The 21,478-nt window shown below is 31.6% G+C and overlaps 1 protein-coding gene across 4 annotated transcripts in view; it reads right to left on the bottom strand.

The window, feature by feature from the left end:
- The window catches only part of SNX13 (sorting nexin 13), a 110,305-nt gene that overhangs the window by 7,370 nt on the left and 81,457 nt on the right, over positions 1–21,478 (bottom strand). For 2 of the 4 annotated variants that reach the window (XM_015245633.3, XM_072964895.1), the window contains 9 exons: positions 18,763–18,800; positions 14,810–14,879; positions 11,926–12,098; positions 10,347–10,454; positions 8,604–8,714; positions 4,673–4,834; positions 3,144–3,215; positions 604–749; positions 268–336 (listed from right to left, as the gene is read on the bottom strand). In XM_015245633.3, the coding sequence (XP_015101119.1) occupies positions 268–336; positions 604–749; positions 3,144–3,215; positions 4,673–4,834; positions 8,604–8,714; positions 10,347–10,454; positions 11,926–12,098; positions 14,810–14,879; positions 18,763–18,800 (949 nt within the window). The remainder of the gene's footprint in view (positions 1–267; positions 337–603; positions 750–3,143; positions 3,216–4,672; positions 4,835–8,603; positions 8,715–10,346; positions 10,455–11,925; positions 12,099–14,809; positions 14,880–18,762; positions 18,801–21,478) is intronic. The other 2 variants (XM_006211724.3, XM_072964896.1) reach the window with 1 other exon arrangement.

Raw genomic sequence — 21,478 nt, 5'->3', positions numbered from 1 at the left:
TAAAGCCACACTACTATGATAAAAGGTAGCCTAACATCTTAAAGATTTTTCATTTACACTTTTTTTTACTCTGGTTTTAAAGAAACAAAAATCAACAGATCCATGGGACAAACGTTTATTATTAATTCTTACAAGTCTTTCTGCTTATCAGTGATGACTAAAACCAACTTTAAGGCCAGAAAAAAAAGAAATGCAATGAAGTTAATTAGTGGTAACAATGCTCAACTCTGTACTACCTGAAAGAAGTGACTGTGTCTTAAGATATACCTGAAACGTTTCACTAAGTCAGCTACTTGCTCAGGTGAGGTCATCCAGTCAACATGGTCAACGATTTTTCTGAAAGTAAAGAAATTTAAATGAGTAAGGTTCAAGATTTTAGACGGTGAAATGAAAAGGTTGCTTTCACAGAGTAAGGAACTTAATTCGTATGTACATTATCTGAGAGCAAAAGACTGCTTTACTGATCCTTCTTAAAAGGTCCAGAGAAGAAAATTCCCTTCAAAAGGCTGAATAATCTACTTCCAGAAGTAAAACTTTAAAAGCTAAGTAAGATCAGCTCTAAGTAAGAAAAGAAGGAAGAAAAGAAAAAGAAAAAAGTAGTACCTATTAATAGTATCACCATATGTGGCTCTAATAAGCTGCTGAAGCAGGTTTTTGATATTCCTTCGCAACCACTGATTTCTCTCTTTTAAGTCGAATACTTCATCCATGAGAAGCAGCATTACTCTAAGTGGAATATTGTCATCCACCTGACAAAATACGGGAAGAAATAAGGATATATTTATTTGAGTTACCTAACTGCTATGAATGGCTACTTCTGCTGCTTCTAAAGAATGACTGCTACTATTCCACAGGCTGGAGCACAAGTTACACTATGGCCTTTACAGCCTGACATTTCATTCTAACATAGGAAAAATATTTTTAACAGTCATTTTGACAGAATGCAAGATTTTACAACTCTATGATAATGAGTAAATTCCAAGGCTATAGTGAAAAAAACTTTTCAAAGTAGATTCATGATGGTCTTAGGAAAAGATAATTTTGGCTCTTTTACTTTTAGTAGAGTCTATGTTTGTTTATAAGGCAAATGATAGCCCCTCTGCCTGTTCTCTGGGGCATCTTTTTCAAAAGAACAAAATATTCTCATCATTTCTCTTTAGTAGAACAAAATACAATCTACACAGAATAATTTGTTTTGCTTGGTTAGTGAGTTGCACGTATTTTGGTATTTTTAGCAAAAAGAAGCTGAAATAAAATCCAGTAGACAGCTAACATTACAAAAGGCGACCAGATTACTAGAATTTTAATTTTCAACAAGTATCACTTTGTACACTTTTGTCATGGGAATATTTGGTTATTGATATAAAAAGTAAAGACAGACAACCAGAATGCTTTGATGTGAAAAAATATATATAAAGCAAAAAACAGGTGCAGATTTAGAACAACAAAAAAAACTACATAATTGCTAGTAATTTTATACCAGCAATTTTATAATTCTTTCATCACTAAGTAACTCTTTTCAGTTATTTCCTCATCAGTGTTGTAACTTAAATATTGAGAAAACAGCATGAGTCATACATTTTTCACTGTCGTGCTGTAAACATTTCCTAGTGTACCTTCCCTTTCACATATCAACAGCTCACAGATTAACCAAACTGGGGAGTTGGGGGCAGACATTTTAAAATCAATGCTGCTCTATCCTCTGACCAAGTATATTCATGAGGTTCGTGCCATAAGACAATTCTAACAAACAGCTAAATTGTAAAACCTTTTAACAAAAGGTATGATATTATGGATATTATACCAGTACAATGCATAATAAACATTTTATAATATTCTTGAAAAAAATAACTAAAATATTATCTTTGTTTAAGACAATTTATTATGAAGAAATTCAATGAGAAACTGGAGGGAGATAATTGTAACTTTAAAATAAATCTGACTAATAGAATAGAATATAGAGCCCAGACCCAAATGTATAAAATAATCTGATTTGTGACAAGGAAGAAACATACACTGGGGAAAAGAGGGCCTTTTCAGTCAAATGGTGCTTAGGTCAACTGGGCCCCTACCTCATTCCATACACAACAATCAATCCTAGATGAATGACAAATCTAAATTTTGGCATGGTAAAAAAAAAGATTCTTAAAGAAAATCATAGGAGAACATCTTTGTGACCTTGTAGTAGGCACAGATTATATACAATCCATAAAAGCACACAAAGTAGAAGATATTCACAATACACAAATACTTATATCTGACAAAGGACCAATATTCAGATTATACAATGCACTCTTACTAATCAAAAAGACAAAGACAGCCAAGCCAACAGAAAAGAGAAAAAGCTAGACACACAAGACAGGACATCCAAATGGCCAAAAAACATTTGAAAATGAGTTCAACATTTGAACAGTCATCAGAGAAATGGAAATCCACATGAGATACAACAACCAGAATGGCTAAAACAAAAAAGGCATAACATATTGAGTGTTGGCAGGCTGTGAACCACTGAAATTCCTCATGCATTGCTGATGGCAGTGTAAGTGGTACAAACACTCTGAAAAACTATCTATTAAAATTGAGCTTATGCAAAACCTCTGACCAAGCAATTCTGTTCCTGGATATAGATAGAAATGTGTACTTTTTTTTTTTTTATCAAAAGAGAGGCACCAGAATGTTCAAAGGAGTACTATTCAAAATAAAGCTAATAAATTATATTTACAAAACGCAGTACCATAAAGCCACAAGAATGAAGAAAACCACAATCAAACAAAACAACATGAAAGACCACCACAATGCTGAGCAAAAAAAGCCAGACTTAAAGGAGTACATACCTTAGTTTCATTTATATAAAGTATAAAAGCAGGGTAGAAGTCAGGATAGTGATTATCCTTGGCAGGGGAGAGGATAGTGACAGGAAGAGAGCATTAGGGGCTTTCTGGGGTACTGGTAACGTTCTGTTTTTTTGTTTAGAGTGCTGACTACATGGGTTTGTTCAGTTTGTAAGAATTCATCAAACTTGACATTTACAGTATATGTAATTAATGACAGATATACATATTCTATTTTATTAAAAAGTTAAAAAGATCTACCAAGCATGATTTGAATTTCAACTGGATGCTACCAAAATAAAATTAACTCACAGTATCATCAAGTTGAGCTGAAACTCGATAATGCTCAGGATCTGAATCAGTCTTCGGAATTAAAGGAGGCACCTGATAGTAAAAAAAAAAAAAAAAGAACAAAGTAAATACAATGCAGAAAATGAAAGAACACAATACAATAAACCGAAATGAGTATCAAATATAATGAATAGCATTTAATTTAATTTTGGGGATAATATATAAACAATATTTATATGAATATTAACAAAATATTAACAATCTAAAAGTAGAACACAAATACAAAAGGGTAATTAATTATCAAGAGACTTTTTTTTCTTTAAAAAAGGATTCATTTTGAGTTGGAAGGGAAAAGATTAGTCAAACTCTCATACTTTTTAGAATTTAAAGCTAAGAAAAGTTAAATGATTTAAAGACCAAAAGTTAATAGAACAGTCAGGGAATAGAGCTCCAGTAATTCTTCTTTTACCATAAAGGTCTTGACAGTATGTTAATAAGCTTTTAAAGGAACTAATTAACTGATTGTTACGTAAGTTATGAAGAAAGAAAGGATAGAAAGACCAGTGCTAGTTGATAATCATTTGGCAGCAAAGGAAGGACATCAAGATCACCTTCTATAACCCTTCACACTATTGGTGAGGAAAAAGAAGCCTGGACTTTTGAATGAAGTCACACGGGTAGTTATCAGCAGATGTGGCACTGGACAACCCTCACTTCAGTGTTAGTGTACTTCCCCATGATTAGAAATAAAGATGGAAGCATCAGAGGAGGTATGAGAATTGGCCGAAAAGTATGATTTTACACATACTGTATTTTTTTAGGAGTTGTCTGTCACAGTGTTTATATATATTTCCTCTCCATTGAAACATAATCTAACAAATAGAAAGCTCTAATGGTTACATTTTTTTTAAACAGTCTTGTTTACAACTTTAAATACCTAGGTCAAAATTAGAAAAAGTGTAAATTAGGAAGTAACAAACTACTTGGTCCACTACCTATATCCGCTCACATAGTGAAAAAGCTTCCTAGGAAACTCTTCTGTGCCTCTTGTGGGTATATACACATGTAGCCAGTAAGACACGGCCACAGAGTCTGATGATGCTAGAAGACTCTTTCTCTCTTTGATCTTGTGAATCTTGATCACGTGAATCAGGAGAAATGAGACTTTATGCTTCCTGATAAATACCAGTATAACTAATTTGCACAATAGCACTTATTTGTTTTGTTATAAATTTTAATAACATTACAGAATAAACATGGCATAGTGGAACGAAACTGTACAACAAATGTTAACCTTCCTAACTTTAAATATTTGTTTTAAATGGATTTTAAAACCCTACCACAGAGAAGACTGAAAAGTAAGTGGATTTTACAGTATCCATTTCTGATAAGAATTAATTCTCTTTAGCTTTTTTATTCTTTATGAGACTATGTTTGTAGAGGGCTTTGGACTTCTGAAGGGAAGTAAGGTAAATTTAAGCAGGAGCTCAATAAATCTTAATAGACCTAAAAATAGCTTGCTTTAGACATTACTGAATACATCTTCTTACCTTGAAAAATGATTGCCTTATGTCTTGACCTAATCTTTCTGACATTTTGCCCATGTTGTCTGACATCTTAGTCATTCCCTCCGCCAAGCTATCAGGAAGGGATTTAACTGCATTTGAAACATTCCTCATAGAATTTCGAAGCGGATTTACAAAAGTGTCCATCTAAAGGGCAAAAGATATACCATGACTTCATTGTATCAGATTTGTTATTCAACTGAGAAGTGTAGGAAAATACAGAGTGCAATACATGAAAGATGTAACAATTTTCCAGTCTATAATATCTTACTGCATTTTAAAAATATAGAAAGAAATGGAGAAAGGGAAAAAGAGAAAGGAGAAAAAAAAAAGAGGGACACAAAACAAATGCCCAACAGAACTACAGAACTACAAGAGTATTTTCCAGAAAGTATTGAATCTCATAAAAACTACCACAGAAACAAATCATTTTCCATGCCAAAAGAAAAAAAAAAGCAAAAAATTGAATCCCACTGCTTAAGAAACACAGCACAATGTTAAAAGATGATATCAAGGAGATAAAAATTCCTTCACTTTAATATGGTTTCATAGCTTCCAACAAGAAAAACTAGAAAAGATGAAACAGGCTGTAACAATAAATAACAACTGTAATAAACAATAACAACAAAAAGTGAATGTCAAGATAACCTGTAAAAGTTTTAGTAATTTCTTGGCTTAAGCTGAGCCAACAGTGCTATAGATAGGTTTGTTGGAATATACAATCTTTAGGAGGGACACTGTCACAGTACAATTCAGAGTAGAACCAAAGGACAGAAATGAGGACAAAGAAGGGCTTGAAAAAACACCACCACTGGTGAAGAGAGATGTGGAGATTAAAAGGGTAAAAAGATGTTAAGTCTTGTGTGTGCCCATACACTTGTGTGTAAAATTGTACATATGTGGGTGTTTGTGTGTAATTCTAATTCAACGTACAGTAGTTTTCAGTTAACCAGAGAAATGTGTTCAAATCAATCAGGACATGATTTCCAACACTGACATTATTGCTATTTTTTTTTAACTGTAGTAACTTTATAAATGATCTAAGTCATGAGAACAGAAATAGAACTCTAAAGAGAGATAAACATGAGAATACCACATTTAAAATGTACAACTCGAGGGAAAACTGCCACCTCTTTACTAAGTTATAATGTTCATAGATGAGGCAGAATTTCAGAAACATAAAATTTCACTTTATTCCATAACTTAACATTAAACATTGTTTGAACATCCTCAAAAACATTTTAGAATTTCACTTCACAGTAGTGAATTCAGCTAATATAACCTTAAAAGTTGGTTAAATGAAAACAACCTCAAATTCTATCGAGGCATGGGGCTATCACTGATACTCTTCCAAAATAAGATAATCTAAAATCTGTATCTTGAACTAGATAAAAATTAAAAACAATTTCTTGTGCACCAATCCCAGACCTAAAGAATTCATTTTTTTTTCTTTCCTGGGTTTTTTTTTTTTTTTTCCTTCCAATTTCTGACAGTAAAGCTTAAGCGTCTGTACTGGGGGTGGAGAATGGGGGAGTCTCTGCTGGGGGAGGGTGGAAAAATCTTCACAGGTAATTATGATGCTCAACCCTGAAAGAAGTAGAATTTTAGAAGCATAAAAGCAGCCCATCACTATATGATAACATTTCTAGAAACAGGATTTGTCTTAAAACAGATGTTGCAAGCAAAAAAAAAAAAAAAAAAGAAAAGAAAAGAAAACAAACAAAGAAAGAAAGAAACTTACAAATTACCAAGCAGAGGAGTAAATTACGGATTGCCAGCACAAGTGTACACAGCCTGACTTATGTAGATGTTGTCTATTCATTCAACTGTCACCTCAGTTATTTGTATTGGTAATAACACAAAGGCATTTTAACTTAAACTTAGGTCCCCAACTATAGCTTAAAATGCCATCACACCATGATATTAAACTGGACAGAAAGATACCATGTGCACAGAGGAAGACTGCTTGTCAGTTACTCCTAGGAACTGGACCACAGATTTTGCAAAGTTAGACAAACTGTGTGACCAAGTTAATGTGTTATAAAGTATTATTTCTCAAGCTCTGAATAGTCACTGATAAAATGCAGATGATAATAGCTATTTAATTTCCAGTGAAATATAATTAAGGAAAAATATTCAACTACATTTTAGTGAAAAAAAGAAATGTAGCTGAAAACCCCTAATTCTCGATATGCATGAAGATTACTCTGACAATCTAAAAGAGGTCAAAATGACCTTGGTAATTACCAATATGATTTATGAAAAATGTATGTTACTGTGGATTTCCAGAAATTATTCAGAAGGATCTCTAGACTCCAGATGTAATTTTTTTTAAAAAAGTGATATATAACTGTTTGGATACACACACACACACACACACGTTTATATATGTCACTGTTGGCTGGTAAAAAAGAAACTGTATATTTAATATAATTCTTTTATCTCAAAAAGCTGTTACTAATTTATTAGTTTATCTTAAGATTGATGCAATCTTAAGAGAGAAAATAAATGTAAAAGAGATGGAATACTGAAATGCATCTCTGCTGACATAAAAGCCATTTAGAGTTGGAACTTAAACTCAATCACTTCAAACATGAAATACAAAGATAAGGCCACCATCTCTTTTTTCCACCATTATAAGGTATATAACCTGGAATCTCTTATTAAAGCAAAGCATTCCACTTAGAAACGTTAACATTCACTTGAATTTAAACTTCAACATCCTTGAGTAATTATAGGAAGTTCTTAAACTTACAGTTGTTACTTTGTACCAATTCCTTAATCTTTTAAAAATAAGTTAGTCTTTTTAGAGGGGGAGGAGTGGTGAGAAGGAAATTTTTTTTATATTTTCACTTTGAAATAACTTCAGATTTTTTAAAGTTGCAACAATTAATACACAGAATTCCTAATAGCCTTCACCCAGCTTTCCCAGCTGCTGCTACTACTCCTGTTACTACTGGTACTACTTTTAAGAGCCAATATTTATACAGACAAGCACTGTAATACATAATCTCATTTGATTCACACATGCTCTCTATTGAGGATTAATACGTTCAGTCTTGGGTAAACTAAAGGACCAGAACGTTAAGTTATATTTTGCAGGTCACAGCTAATAAACGGCAGAACAGGGATTTGAACCAAAGAAAGGCTGCCTGATTCCAAATGTTTGTGTTCTTACCCACTGAATAATCTTGCCCAATTTGAACATTTAATCATTTATTGTCTTAAACTAGCTCTTATTCCAAGTATAGGTCTTGTATCCCCAAAAGAATTTTAAATTATAAATACTTCACTCAAAAGGCATAAATACTTTTAGGAATATATCCTATTTAATATTTTTCTTACCCTTACTCCAAGTAAAAGACATTTCCTCCTAATAAGAAATAGCTCCTTCTCAAGCTAATGAAAGCTTGTGACCTGTCTTAGACAAGCCTTCCTTACTGCATCAAGTTTTTTTTTTTCATTCAAGCTTCTGCTGGATTTTAGTCTACATATAAAGACAGGGGTTTATATTTACTTCATATACTTATCAATGTAGGCTTAATACAGCACAGAAGTTCAAAATTTGCAGATACTAACTACTATATATAAAATAAACAAGTTTATACTGTATAGCACAGGGAACTATATTCAGTATCTTGTAGTAACATGGTTAAAAAGAATATGAAAGTGAGTATGTGTATGTTCCCATGACTGCAGTATTGTGCTGTACACCAGAAATTGACACAGCATTGTAAACTGACTATACTTCAATAAAAATATATTTTTAAAAAAGCATAGAAGATAAACATGACAAGGAGCATTTAAAAAATTTTCTAGTTTTAAAACATATACACAAATATACATTTATTTTCTTTTATTAAAGACAAAGTATGAAACAGGCCCACGAGGAAAACCAATGCAATGGTCTGCTTACCTTGCGAGCAAAATCCCCTTTCCCTTTACTGTAGGCTTTGTTCTCAAGGAAATCATACACGTAGTGAGCCAAAGCTGGGGATGCTTTCATCATTTCAGGAGTTAACAGTAACTAACAGGAAAAAAAGGGGAATCTTACATTGACAGGGTACTGGAAATTAACTATTATTTATAATTCCATCTGCTAGAAAGTTAAGAATGTACAGTAAAAAGAGTTACTTACTATTCCATTTTCAGGTTTTATAGTTTATACTAAGATCCACATGAGTAAACTTTTATGTTATTCACATTCTAGTTCTACAGTTAACATTAACAGAAAGTACATAAAATAATACAAGAACTCTTAAGTGTTATAAAGAAGGCCCAAAACAAAATGTTGCTTTCACACTGTTAATGATATAACCTAACCTTCTAGCTTAACTCCTTCAATGAAACATGCTTTGGCATACTGAGATCATTAGCTAAGAAGTGTACCAGTACAGCCACAATTAGAAGATACATTGATGGAATTGGATTTGGAAAAGGTGCTTATTTTCTAAATCTTATAAATAATTGATATAGATTTCAGTGCAACTGAAGTTAATACATTTAAAAAAATCAGAATGTTGGACAAGTCATATAAATGGTATCAGACATTTAGCCTTAAGCCAGAAGACAAAGGTGAGTAACAGCAGAGATTCATGTTTTTCCCATCCTTTCAGTAAATAGTAACACCAAGGAATTACAATTATGGTTATAAACAAACCCAATCAAACTTATATTTACAAGAGAGAGAGAAACCCTCCAAATAAAATACCAAGTATAACATTAGCTAACTTTCACTAAATATTAATACACAGTTGGCAATTTTTTTCTGTAAAGATTCAAATAGTAATTATTTTAGGTTTTGTGGTCCAGAGAGTCTCTGCTGCAACTAAACTCTCCTGTACTAGTGCAACACAGTCACAGACAACAGTAAAGAAAGCGGGTGGCTGTGCTCTAACACTATAATAAACTCTTGACACAGCGGTGGGCTAGATGTGGCCTGCAGCCTGCAATTTATGACCCCTGTTCTAGAGAGGGAAGTGGAAAGCTAATAGATGAGAAAACTTTATAAACCATTCATTAGTATAAAAAAACATAAAATGATATTATTAAAATCTGGCTTTTGGATACCCAGGTATTAAAGTTATTTCTGGCTGCCCTAAAAGCTTATGTGATAACTAACTTAAGAGACATGTTTTATTACGCCTCAAGAGAAATCTACATGCTTAGGATGCTACATTTTAGAAGAGTCTCTCGGATCTATTCCTCTCTTGAGTTATCCTGTAATTTTAGAAGCCTCAGACTCTGGATCTTGAAAGGCAGCTAATTCACTTCATCTGAGCATAAAAATCTACTAGTTTGGATACATCATGAAGGACTACTACCTACTGAATTGGAAACATTTAACTATCTACCATAGAATACCTAGACTTTACAGTAATGTAGAATGGATGTGTGCCTGACAGTGCACATATGTATTCATCCAAACCTGAATATGCAAAATTTCTAGCGCTGAGTGTCCAGAAAACTTCCAAGTTAATCAACAGGCAGAGAAATAATATTTATAAATTACTGAGCATACTGCACGTCACATCTCAGCTACTCAAAAGTTACTGCTATCCTACTATTACAGTAAAAGCATTCTTTAATAAAGAAATCAGCTATATTCGTGTGCTGTATTAAAATGAAAATCTATAGGTAATAATAAACATGAACTTACCTGCAAATATGCATTTAGATCCTTTTTTCTCTTTTCTAAAAAATCTCTATCCATATTATTAAAAGTCTTTTTACCAGGAAGCTTTAATATGCTTGACAGATTTTCAAACTGGAAAACCAAATACATTCAATCATCTTAGTTTTTTACAAAAAGAGAAAAGTACTAAAAGTCCAGATACATAGTAAGCTACTGTGCCTTACCAAAGCACAGATTTTAACCATACTAGCTGCTAACACAGTGACAGAGCAAAGTTATGCAGCTAGAGGCTGTGCTCGGCCCACAACACCTAGTATCTGAAACCTCAATGAGCAGCCTCATTGCTTTTCCTGTGTGATACATAACCAGAACTGCAACAAACTTTCTAAATCATTCTTTGTTTAAAAACAACAATGATTCTGCAAAGAAAACTCATTCCTGGTGCAGAAATTAAACAGAAGAGGAAACGAAAATGTGTGGGATAATTTTCATCCCCAAACTGGAAGACTGATAAATTATTAAATGGAATGGCAAATCACATGGTTGCTTGAAACTACAAAGTGAACAAGTTCAATATATGTTATAAATGAAAGTTAAAAGCAGTTCTTTTGCCCCAGCCAAGGCAAGAAAAACAAAAAAGGGGAGAGGCAATTTACAAGGAAAATTTAGAAATTTACCTAAAGAACTTGCATAAATTAAAAAGTATTTCAATGTTCACAAAAGAACTCAAATAATATATATAAATCATAGACATTCCAAAATCAAAGATTTTATCTTCCCACATTGAATATATCAGGCTAAGAATCCTAACCTACTAGAAAATTTGAAAAGCACACTTGAAATTTCTTATTAGAAGCATTCAAAATTCATTTATGTCCAGGTGCATAAATATTTTCTCAGTTATCTTAACACATACTTAATATTTTTAAAATCACTAGTATTTTATTTATAAACAAACTGTGTATTTATGAACAGTTTGCTCAACAAAACATAAAGGCACAGTAATCCAATGGAATTTAAGCTCCTAGAGGCAAGGACTTGATCTTATTCATGGTTATAAACCCAGGACAGAGCATAGTGCCAGACACACAGGAAAAGCTCAATAAATATTTGTTAAAGAACATATGAGTAGAGTTCAGGCCATTTCTAAAATAATATGACATTTAACATTTTAAATCATTTTACTTTTATAAACTTCTAACCACAAAATATCAAATTAGACTATAAAAAAACCTTAAAGAAAATACATGATAGTTCATATACTTAAGGTGGAAAAAAAGTTTATAGCACAAAGTTAAAGAAACAAAATGAAATGTTTTAAAATAATTTTAATACTTAAAGAGGTCTATGGAGTTAAAATTTCTTTGTGTCCACAGATTGTACTGTTGCCAACTGGTGAATTACAGCTCACTGCATTTTCTTTCACTATTTTATATGAGACTTGAGTTTTTAAACTAATTCTAACTTTTACATTGATTACAAAAAAATTCTTACCTTATTTTCTTAGCTTTAGTCAATACCTTAGCATCACTCAGAACTATTTCGAATCAAACATCAAATCAGGAAACAATGTAAAGTACACAGACTTTAAAAACCTCATTACCTGTTCAGTGATTCTCATGTGGAAGTCATGGAAGTCACTATAGCGACGATAGGTTTTCCACATCTCCTCACTGTTCAGACTGCGTCGGTGCACAGTGATGGCATACAATGCGTATGTCTTGCCATGATCATTACAAACGCCTGCCACAGCATATGGGTCATAGTCAGCATATACTAATCATTTAAAACAAAATGAAGAGAAACAAAAGACACAAAAAGGAGGAAGATGAAGAACAAAAACAAACAAAAAGGACACATGAAATGAAGAAGAGTTTGAAATGACAGACTGAGACAAAAGGATGTCACCAAGGGATAAAACAGATCCCTATCCTCTGTGTATGAATATCCATATGGTGTTATAATGATGGCTACATTACAGAATAAACTAAGTTTATGATGATACTATCAACCACACAGTGATGTCTATTTTAGACTCTCTTCCCAAGGAGCTTTATTATTAGTTAACGATTACACAGTACCACCTCATATTATAGTATTAGAATCTCTTAAATTTAATAGAGGAAAAACAACAGAAAAATAACAACCTTCTGTACTATCCTTCACTATTCAGTTGTATTTCAATTAGTATCTCTTCAACTAAACAGAATGCAAAAGTCATAGGATAAGATTTATCTGTTCTTTTGGCAAGTCTCTTTCTTGTTTAAATTATTCAACAATTTACAAGTGTAGTTTATCCTAAAGACTTTTTAAAAAAGCTATTTTCCTCCTGAACTGCCACAAACCATCCAAGTCAGAGAGTCTCTAAAATCAAAACCTACTCCTATTCTGCACTAATCTTAAGTTAAGAGATGCACTTTGACTCATTTTCTTTAACTTATCCTCCTGATTTCCCATTTTTTTCTCTCTAGGTGTTGTCTTCTATTGTAGCTCATCCCTTCCCATCTCCAAAAGTTTAGTGTCTCCTTTCATCTGTATCTGGTCTATTTCTCAATTCATCCACTCACCTTAATTTCAATAATAATACTTTCTGACTTCTATAATTTTATATGGTTCTTTTTTATAGTGCATATTACTGCCTTAGATTTTATCTCTATGAATATTTTTAACATACACTCAGGCTAGGAGACCCTGTGGTATACAGTCACTTGAGGATGGCTGAATCTAGACACACCCATGTGAGGATACAAGACAGGCTTTTAACTTCATACGGGTGATAGATACCATTTCCAGCCATGACTGTGACATTCTTTGTTCTTTCTTCTGACAGTAAGCAAAATTTTTCTAGTTTCCCTTTTACATCAAGTCACCCTTTGTGACTCTGGGCTTTATGCAAAGGACTATGTTCCAGTTCCCCTGGCCTTAGCCCATCCTGCCTCTTCTAAATTTGAGGGGATGAAAATGCTATCAAAATCAAGACAGTAGTCTACTAGTACTATCACTGTTATACCTTGCAAATTAATTAAATGTATATCTCTGATTTTAAGAATGTGTGCATGTGTTGTGTTCTGCAGAGGTATCTGTGCTTGGTTTAAAGTAGGAGTGGGGAATCACTGTAAGATGTTTCGTGGTTTTGTTTTCGGCAATATAATTTAAAGCTATGATTATTTTAAACAGCATCCTTTTCGAACAGTGTTAAAAGTTAAATTCTCAATCCATTAAGTTATATGAAGAACCACAAACTAAATTAAATTCAACATTAACCAAATAGTGTTTTTAATTCTCACCAAATTTAACCCTCTTGTTTCACAGAAGTAAGAAGATTCTTAAACATAAAAATGTAAACAGTTTTTCTGTTTTATTTTTTATTAAATTTTTTTAACTCAGAATAAAATAAATTATCACTGGATAAATTGAAATAGATGATCTATGAAATTTATTTTATGTCTTGAGAATCTTTTAAAGATTCTTTTATTTCATTCCATGTTTTTAAATATACAATTATCATTAAATTAATAAAAATATAATGAATGGTGACATCTGATGGAGTGGTCTAAAGCTCTGAAATGACATTTTACCATTTTAGTAATTAGGAAATATATTTTTCAGGTAGGATAGTGAAAAACAAAGTTGGCACCATGGTAATCCCATTAAAATATTTCATGAATAGAGTGAGACAAACTAATAGAGAAAACAATACATAATCAGACTCCAGCTACAGTGAGAAGTGAGAAAACAAAGATCTTTAAAAAAAAAGATTCAAAGGATCTTTTTAAAAACTACACTTATACTATAAAATCTCTTCTAAAAGTGTCTAAAATATAAGTATAAAATTGAACTGAGGTAATTTATGGAAGTACAAACTATTTATACTTCAGTATGTAATCTGACAAACACATTCCTATGGTATAGGAACAGAGAGGTCAGACAAGAAAACCATCGATATCTACTACTCATTGATGTTATCTGATAACCCAGTAGCAATGATGAAAATTGATTTTTCCCCTCAGTTTACTATTTTGCACTAATGCTGATTCAGTCACAAATCTCATCTCATCCAAGCATTTCTTGAGCTTCTGTAAACTCCTATACCAAAAAGCTTCATTTATCCAGATATCTAGTCTGACTTTGCACGTATAAAAACAAATAGTAAACTAAAATCTGCCCCAAAATGATTTAGTAAGAATTATGCAATTATCAGCTAGACTCAAAGTTAGAAAAGACTGGTTTCAAAGTTTACTGGCAATGACAAAATGTCAGAACTTAAGCTTTCTCAAATGAATACAGTGACAACCTTAAAGAAAAGAAACACCCATATAATAATGAAGATTATAGAATTTAATGAAGAACGTGCTTCAGGAAAAAAAGTACCATAAAAATACGACTATGGAACAGAAAAATGGTTTGTAAAAATAAGTGTGGAAAATGATGTAGTGGTAATAATAATCAATAATTTTAAGTAATAATTACACCATAAAACCTCTTACCAGTGTCTGAAATGTAAGCATGAAGTTGTACTGAGTCATCAGAAGATACATTTGAAAGGTCGTCCAAAGACTGAGGGGGAAAAAAAATCAGAAAACAAAGTTCTTAAATTTTTTTCAAAATTTTAAAATTTTATTGGGAAAAAGTGTTAAGGATTCTACATCATATATACATTACTCATCTTTGCCCTATGTAAGCTTTATATAATTTGTATCTTTCCTCGAAACAATAATCCTCTTTATTTATACCAATAGGAGAGAGAAAAGCCAAGATTAAGAAAATATAAAACAAAGTAATTTAGAAATCAACTTAATACCTCAGATTATTTCTTTCTTTACTACCTGTCCATATACTATAATGTGGTTATTCTCAGTTACATTTAATACATGGCAAGAAAAAAATATGGATAAAAATAAGACATATTCTTAAATTAACATTTCAAATTTTTAATGCTGAAATATACTAGAGCCAACTTTGTATTCTTTAACTTAACACTTTTTGTTAACTTAGAAATAATTTTAATTTAGACTTGTCTATAAAACAAGAATAATAATATCTACATCAAAGGGTTATGTGAGGACTAACTGAAAAGACATATAAAACATTTAGAAAACACAAAAAATGTTAGCTATTATGATTACTTATTAAATGAAGTGAATCCAGTTGAAGATATTTTAAATAATTTTCAAAAATAATTTCATAAATAAAAAATATTACTGACTGATTCAGAATAAATATTTCATAACTATGAACTTTAGGTTTATTTAAATCTTTTCTGCTACATGTCCACACACACATAGAAGGGAATATAATCATATAATGAAGGCAGACTATATGGAAAAAAATTAACCCAGGAGACTTAAATTGCTCTCATTAGAAATCTAGGGCTGCTTGCAAGGTTGGCCCTTGGATGGTGTTGGGGAACTGTGACTGAGGAAAGGCTGAACATCTGTTTTCCTTCTGGGAGTCTAGAACTTTAGTATTTGCTAGGCAGAAGGTGCCTGGTGACCTACTTCCAATAAAACCCTGGGCACTTAATCTTGGACGAGCTTTCCTGGTGGCAACACTTCACACATGTTGTCACATTCACTGCTAGGGGAATTAAGTCTGTCCTATGACTTCCATGGGAGAAAATTTTTGGGAACTTGTGCCTGGTTTTCTCTGGACTTTGCCCTATGCATCTTTTCCCTTTGCTGACTCTGCTTTATATCCTTCCACTGTAATAAATTCTAGCCATGAGTATGACTATGCTGAGGCCTGTAAGTCCTCTTAGTAAATCAGTGAACACAGGAGTAGTCTTGGGGACCTATAACACACAGACATTATATGATTCAGGCATATTTTACACTTTAAAAACCACAGGATCTGAAAGAACTTTGGAGTCCTAATGTGATATTCCCAGTTATTACTAAAAGAGTCATCTAAACGACTTAAGTGCAGCCATGCATGTGACATAAAGCTTTCTAATTTAAGGCAATTACATTCTAAGAAAGCCAAGTCTATCTACTAGACCGATCATCAGGAGAAGCAAAATGTGATAACTGCATACTGATGATCTCAAGCCAAGTGCAGAATCATTCAATTAAATTAGGTCTAGTTAAGGCTTTACCACTGATATCTTAAGAAACTTTAGCCATATCAATCAGTCTTTCTTGAGTATCAGTTTTCCTAATGGTATAACAGTGTAAGAGCTGTTCTATAGCTCTATCAGGATATAATATGAATGAAAATACTTTGGAAAAAAAAATAGAATGCACTTATTTCTTAAGTGCTCATCTGACCTACAATAACATTTTGACAGAAACAGCACAACCTTTGTTCTAATATTATTTTTATATGAAAGACAGAAATATCAAAGGAAATAAAATATTCTACAAAATTTAGATTATTATCTACCCTAATATTCTAACTACAAGCTAGCTCAGGAAATAGAAAAACAATGACCTTTCTCAAAACAGCATTATTATTATTGGTAACTTTCACTTGTAAATAACATTTAAAAAGCTAAATGCTACTTACTTATTACTTTAAGCATATTAGCATCTGATACTATACAACTCAGAAGTTGTTAAAAAAACAACTTTGTGTATAAATATCTTTACAGCACATTTAAAATATGCAGTTAATAAATACAATTTTCACTGAATATGGTGAAAAAATACAATGTAATGTCTCATTATAATGCACATGTAAATATCAAGTAGACTATATAATGTTGTAACTGGTGAAATAATATTAACTACAGAACTACATTCTGATTAAGAACTATAAGTTCTTAATTTCAAAACAAGTGCGTTAAAGCTGTCCTGAAATAAAACACAGTTTGTAGAGTAATCCTTCAGTTAAGATTCTTGAACTCCTTGCAAAGTTTTTTTCTTTTTAACATTACGCTAAGCTAAAAAACAAAAATTCAAATTTACTATGATAATCAACTCAGCAAACACTACAACAGCACTACCAGAAATGGTTATAATTTACCTGCCAATCTCAATCACAAAATGAACACCATATTAAATATTTTCTTTGCTTAGTATACTGGAATAAATTAACATGATCTAGTTTATAATCTTAATAAAATTAATAAATATTATTTTCATTAAATATGAAAAAATTTTGATCTTTAAAACAAAATTTTAGAATAAACTATTTTTTAAATGTAGCTATTTATTAAAATTTATCTATGTATTAAAAAAAGAATCCAAAAGACTAGCTTTATAAAAGTTTGGATTTAACTGATTTATGTGAATAACTAAATACTGTAAGTTACTGACCTCAAAAGTGTGACCTTTTTCGACCTAGACACTGTTCTGGTTTTTATCATTATGTGACAAAAAGGATCTATTTTGTGTGAAAAAGCATTTATTCCAGATAGGGAATAAAGGGAAAAAAAAACTTTTACTAGTGTTCAAACACTTGTACAAGCACTGAAAGTGTGAATACTAAAAAACTTTAACACAAGGAAAAGTTTCATCATATTTGGAAACTTTTTCTATATAATGAACATTATATTGCTAACTCTCTTCACTCTCTAGGAGCTATCTCTTTCTGTTATAGCACAATGGAATATTATACATAAATGGTAATGATACCAAATAATTTAGGAAACCATTTAAAACATTACAAAATATGTGACATAACTCTATGGCTAAAGATAACAGACCTCAAAACTATTCAGTTTTAACAAAAAGTTTGAAAGAAAAAGTAATGTAGGTAGTAAAAGGAAAAACAAAGCAATCTCCCCCAATGAACTCCAGACTGAAATTTTCATAGAACACCAGTATTTGTTTCTAGCGGCAATTTATGAAATAAGTTACTCAATGGCAAGGATAGGTATACAAAAGAACTGAAATATTCATTATTTCACATTTCCCCTTGAATATGTGAAATGCCGTTGACAGTTTATATGTTAAAAGCATATCGTTCTTAAATCTGTAATCATAGGATACAGTTGCTTAATTCTTGTAAAACCCTCTAAGCTTAAAAAAATTTTTTTACAATAACTTGAATTTGTTACAGTGTAGACTTTAAGAAATAACCTGTAAGTTTTCAGATATCCCAACTAGTTTTATATTTCTTTTCTAAATAAGAGAAGAAACTAGTTCCGATGTAAACATTTATATGTCACAAATTTATTGTCCATCATAGCACTTATCAGAGTTGTTTTCAAATATGAAATATTGGGATACTGAAATCATTTTTTATCACATGGAACTGAATTATACATATGTGACCTAGCCCATTCTTTTCAAATGAAAATAAGTTTCATTTCATGTTTAAGTTCTAATCCACAGATCCCTTGTATATAAATTTAATATTTCTTTAAAAGCATAATAACCTCTTACAAAGTTTGTTTTGGGGGCTTCTAATATATCACTTATTTACATATGTTAAGGCTCAGTTTTTCATATTATTTTCAGGCCACTTTAATAATTAAAGTACTCATAACAGTACTTACCAAATTTATGCTTCCTGTAGGAGACCCATTAAAAGATTCTGTGGGAAGGGAAACTCAACTTAATATGCAGTCAAAACCTTTTGAAACAGTGCTTTACCTATCTAAGGTTTAAATACCAGAATGAAAGTCACACAAGCCAAGACATAAAGTAAAGAAACAGTAAAGAAAACTGTGGTACACTACCCAACCATCTGTTCTCATAGTTTTTCAAGCCAGATATTTCAGTGAAAAAATATACGTACCTAAGTTGCTCCACCCCCATAAAAGGTATTTGTGTACAGGAAAGCAATTATTATATATTTTCTCCTTAAGGTATCATATTAAGTTGTCTAATACAATGTAAACGTGACTCAAACAATGCAGGGTGAAGTCCACTAGGAAATATCAGAGTATTCTACTAATTCTATTTCACTGAATTAAGAAATACTACATTAAGAATAAAGAAATACTATAAATAGAATTATTCTTTAATGTGAAGGATAAACAGATCAATTTTTAATATATCTATTAAGCCCACTTATTCTTAATAGATCTGGCTCAAAAATACTGGAAGTCTAGATTCTTAAATCAATATATAATTAATAGAATAAAAGATAAATAATGTGTAATGTTATTTAACTGAAAAGCAACTAAAAATGATTTTTAAAAATTAATGTTAGAGATTAACTCAATTATATATGATTGAAATTACTATCTTTTCCCTCAAGGTTTTAGTCTATATCTGAGCAAATTGAATTACCAATTAAAATGCCCGTCTGTTAAAAACACAAATGAATACATGTGTTTTTGGTCAAGCAATATTCATAAACAGTTTAAAGTTAACATATTGCTTCTAACACTTAAGAGATTACTTCTGAATTTGGATCTCTAACTGGGTCTTCAAAACAAATTTCTACTATTTTCTAAAGAGGCAGTTGGTGTTGCTTTCCAACTTCAACAAATCTAAATGCCCAAGAACATTTCTTGGTTCCTCAAACCTTTGGCCACAAAAATACGAAATTTCACCTAGGATTACCCCTTGGTTAATAGCAAGGTGATCATTAAAATAAGTAAACAAACAGTTCTCCATCCTCCTTACTCAATTATATGCCTCCTACCTCCTTCTGTGGTCACTTCTTAAGTCTTCCCCCCAAAGACATGTAAGTTAAAAGAGAAATCAGGCACAGTCTATTTTCTTGATCAAAAGTAAGATCCAGAAATAGAGTCTAAAGCCACTCTGGGTCCACGTTTAATCAAGAATTTAGTAACTGCCTGTAAATGTTAGAAAACAAAAAAAAAACTACTGCTTGACATGGTGAGAAAAATAATGTGACTGAAATTAAAATTTAAAACAGAAAGTATAATTCAAATATTTTTTAAAGACTGTGAGAGTACATTTTAATAAAGAAAACACCTACTCTTACAATAATTTAAAGCTGCCCTAACTAAAGAAAGCAATCATGAATAATGAGAAAACAAAGGAAGAAAGGGGAGGAAAGGAGGAGAGAGGGGGGGAAGAGCAAGGGTAAGGAAGCCATCCACTCACCTACCTTCCAACTGATAGAAGTTTAATAGGAATGAAAATTTTCCCCAGCAAAGAAAAACTACCATAGGATACTATTACACATGGTAAGACTTGGCCCATTAATTTTGGGCTCAATTGAAGCCTGCATTTTTTTAAAAATCAGCTACACATTAAACACTTGATTAGATAATTATTTCAAAATGTCTAAAAAGTAGTAAAAATTTCAGGACTGAAAAAATTATTCAAAGTGCCAGGAAGCTTAATTTTAAAAGTCAGAAAATAAGTTTACAACAAAAAAAAATGTGGAGAAGGCCTATTTTTGATTAAACAATCTTATAAAGACAAAAAAACTCAAAAGCATTACTATTTGAAAAAAGTGTAGCAATTCTGTAAAACTTAAACACTGACAAAGACAATAAACCTAACAGCCATTTTTAATAATAGTGCTTCATATTATACCCATCATTCCACATACTTTTTCCAAGTGGTTTCAAAAAGGGTTAGGCAATTTCTTTGTTATCAAATGTATAAAAGCTCATCAATTAGGACATAGACTGTTAAAAAGCAATGTCCTAGAAAGACAAAAGATATACATGCATGTACTAATTCCAAACTACGATCAATGATTCCAATGTGAGCGGTTACTCAATGACTGATACATAAGAGAAATACATTTAACTTCAGATCAAAACCAGCTGCAGGAAAAAAAGAAAAAAAACTTTTACTCTATCTTATGTTTAAGTAAGTATGAGGTAATTTTGGGAAGTTTAAGTTGACATAAATAATTTGCTTCCACTAGTCACATACAAGCAAGAAATGAATGGAAGCTAAAAGCCAATTTGGAAGACTATGGAAGAGTTCTTACACTATTGGATCAAAAACTACCCCCAAAGAATATATTGCTTCTATCATCATTTTAAAATGTATAATACAGATAAGCTCATAAATTATCTGATTATGATTCAGTTTATCTTCTCTCATTCTGGATCACATAGCAAGTCCATTTCACAATAATAAAAAAATTTCTAAGCAGACAAAATTAAACAAAAACATTTACAATTGTTCTTTCTGGAAGTAGAGTTTCTACTGCAAATTTCATAGCCGTTCTGTAAAAGATTTTCAACAGAGACAGTAAATACAGATATTCTCTATAATAAACTCGAGGAACACTGAATTTTACTATTCACCTCCCACAGAAGTGCTCTAAAAAAG

The sequence above is a fragment of the Vicugna pacos genome, chromosome 7, assembly GCF_048564905.1.
Source record: "Vicugna pacos chromosome 7, VicPac4, whole genome shotgun sequence".
NCBI lineage: Eukaryota > Metazoa > Chordata > Mammalia > Artiodactyla > Camelidae > Vicugna > Vicugna pacos.
This window is presented reverse-complemented; position numbering and strand designations above follow the sequence as displayed.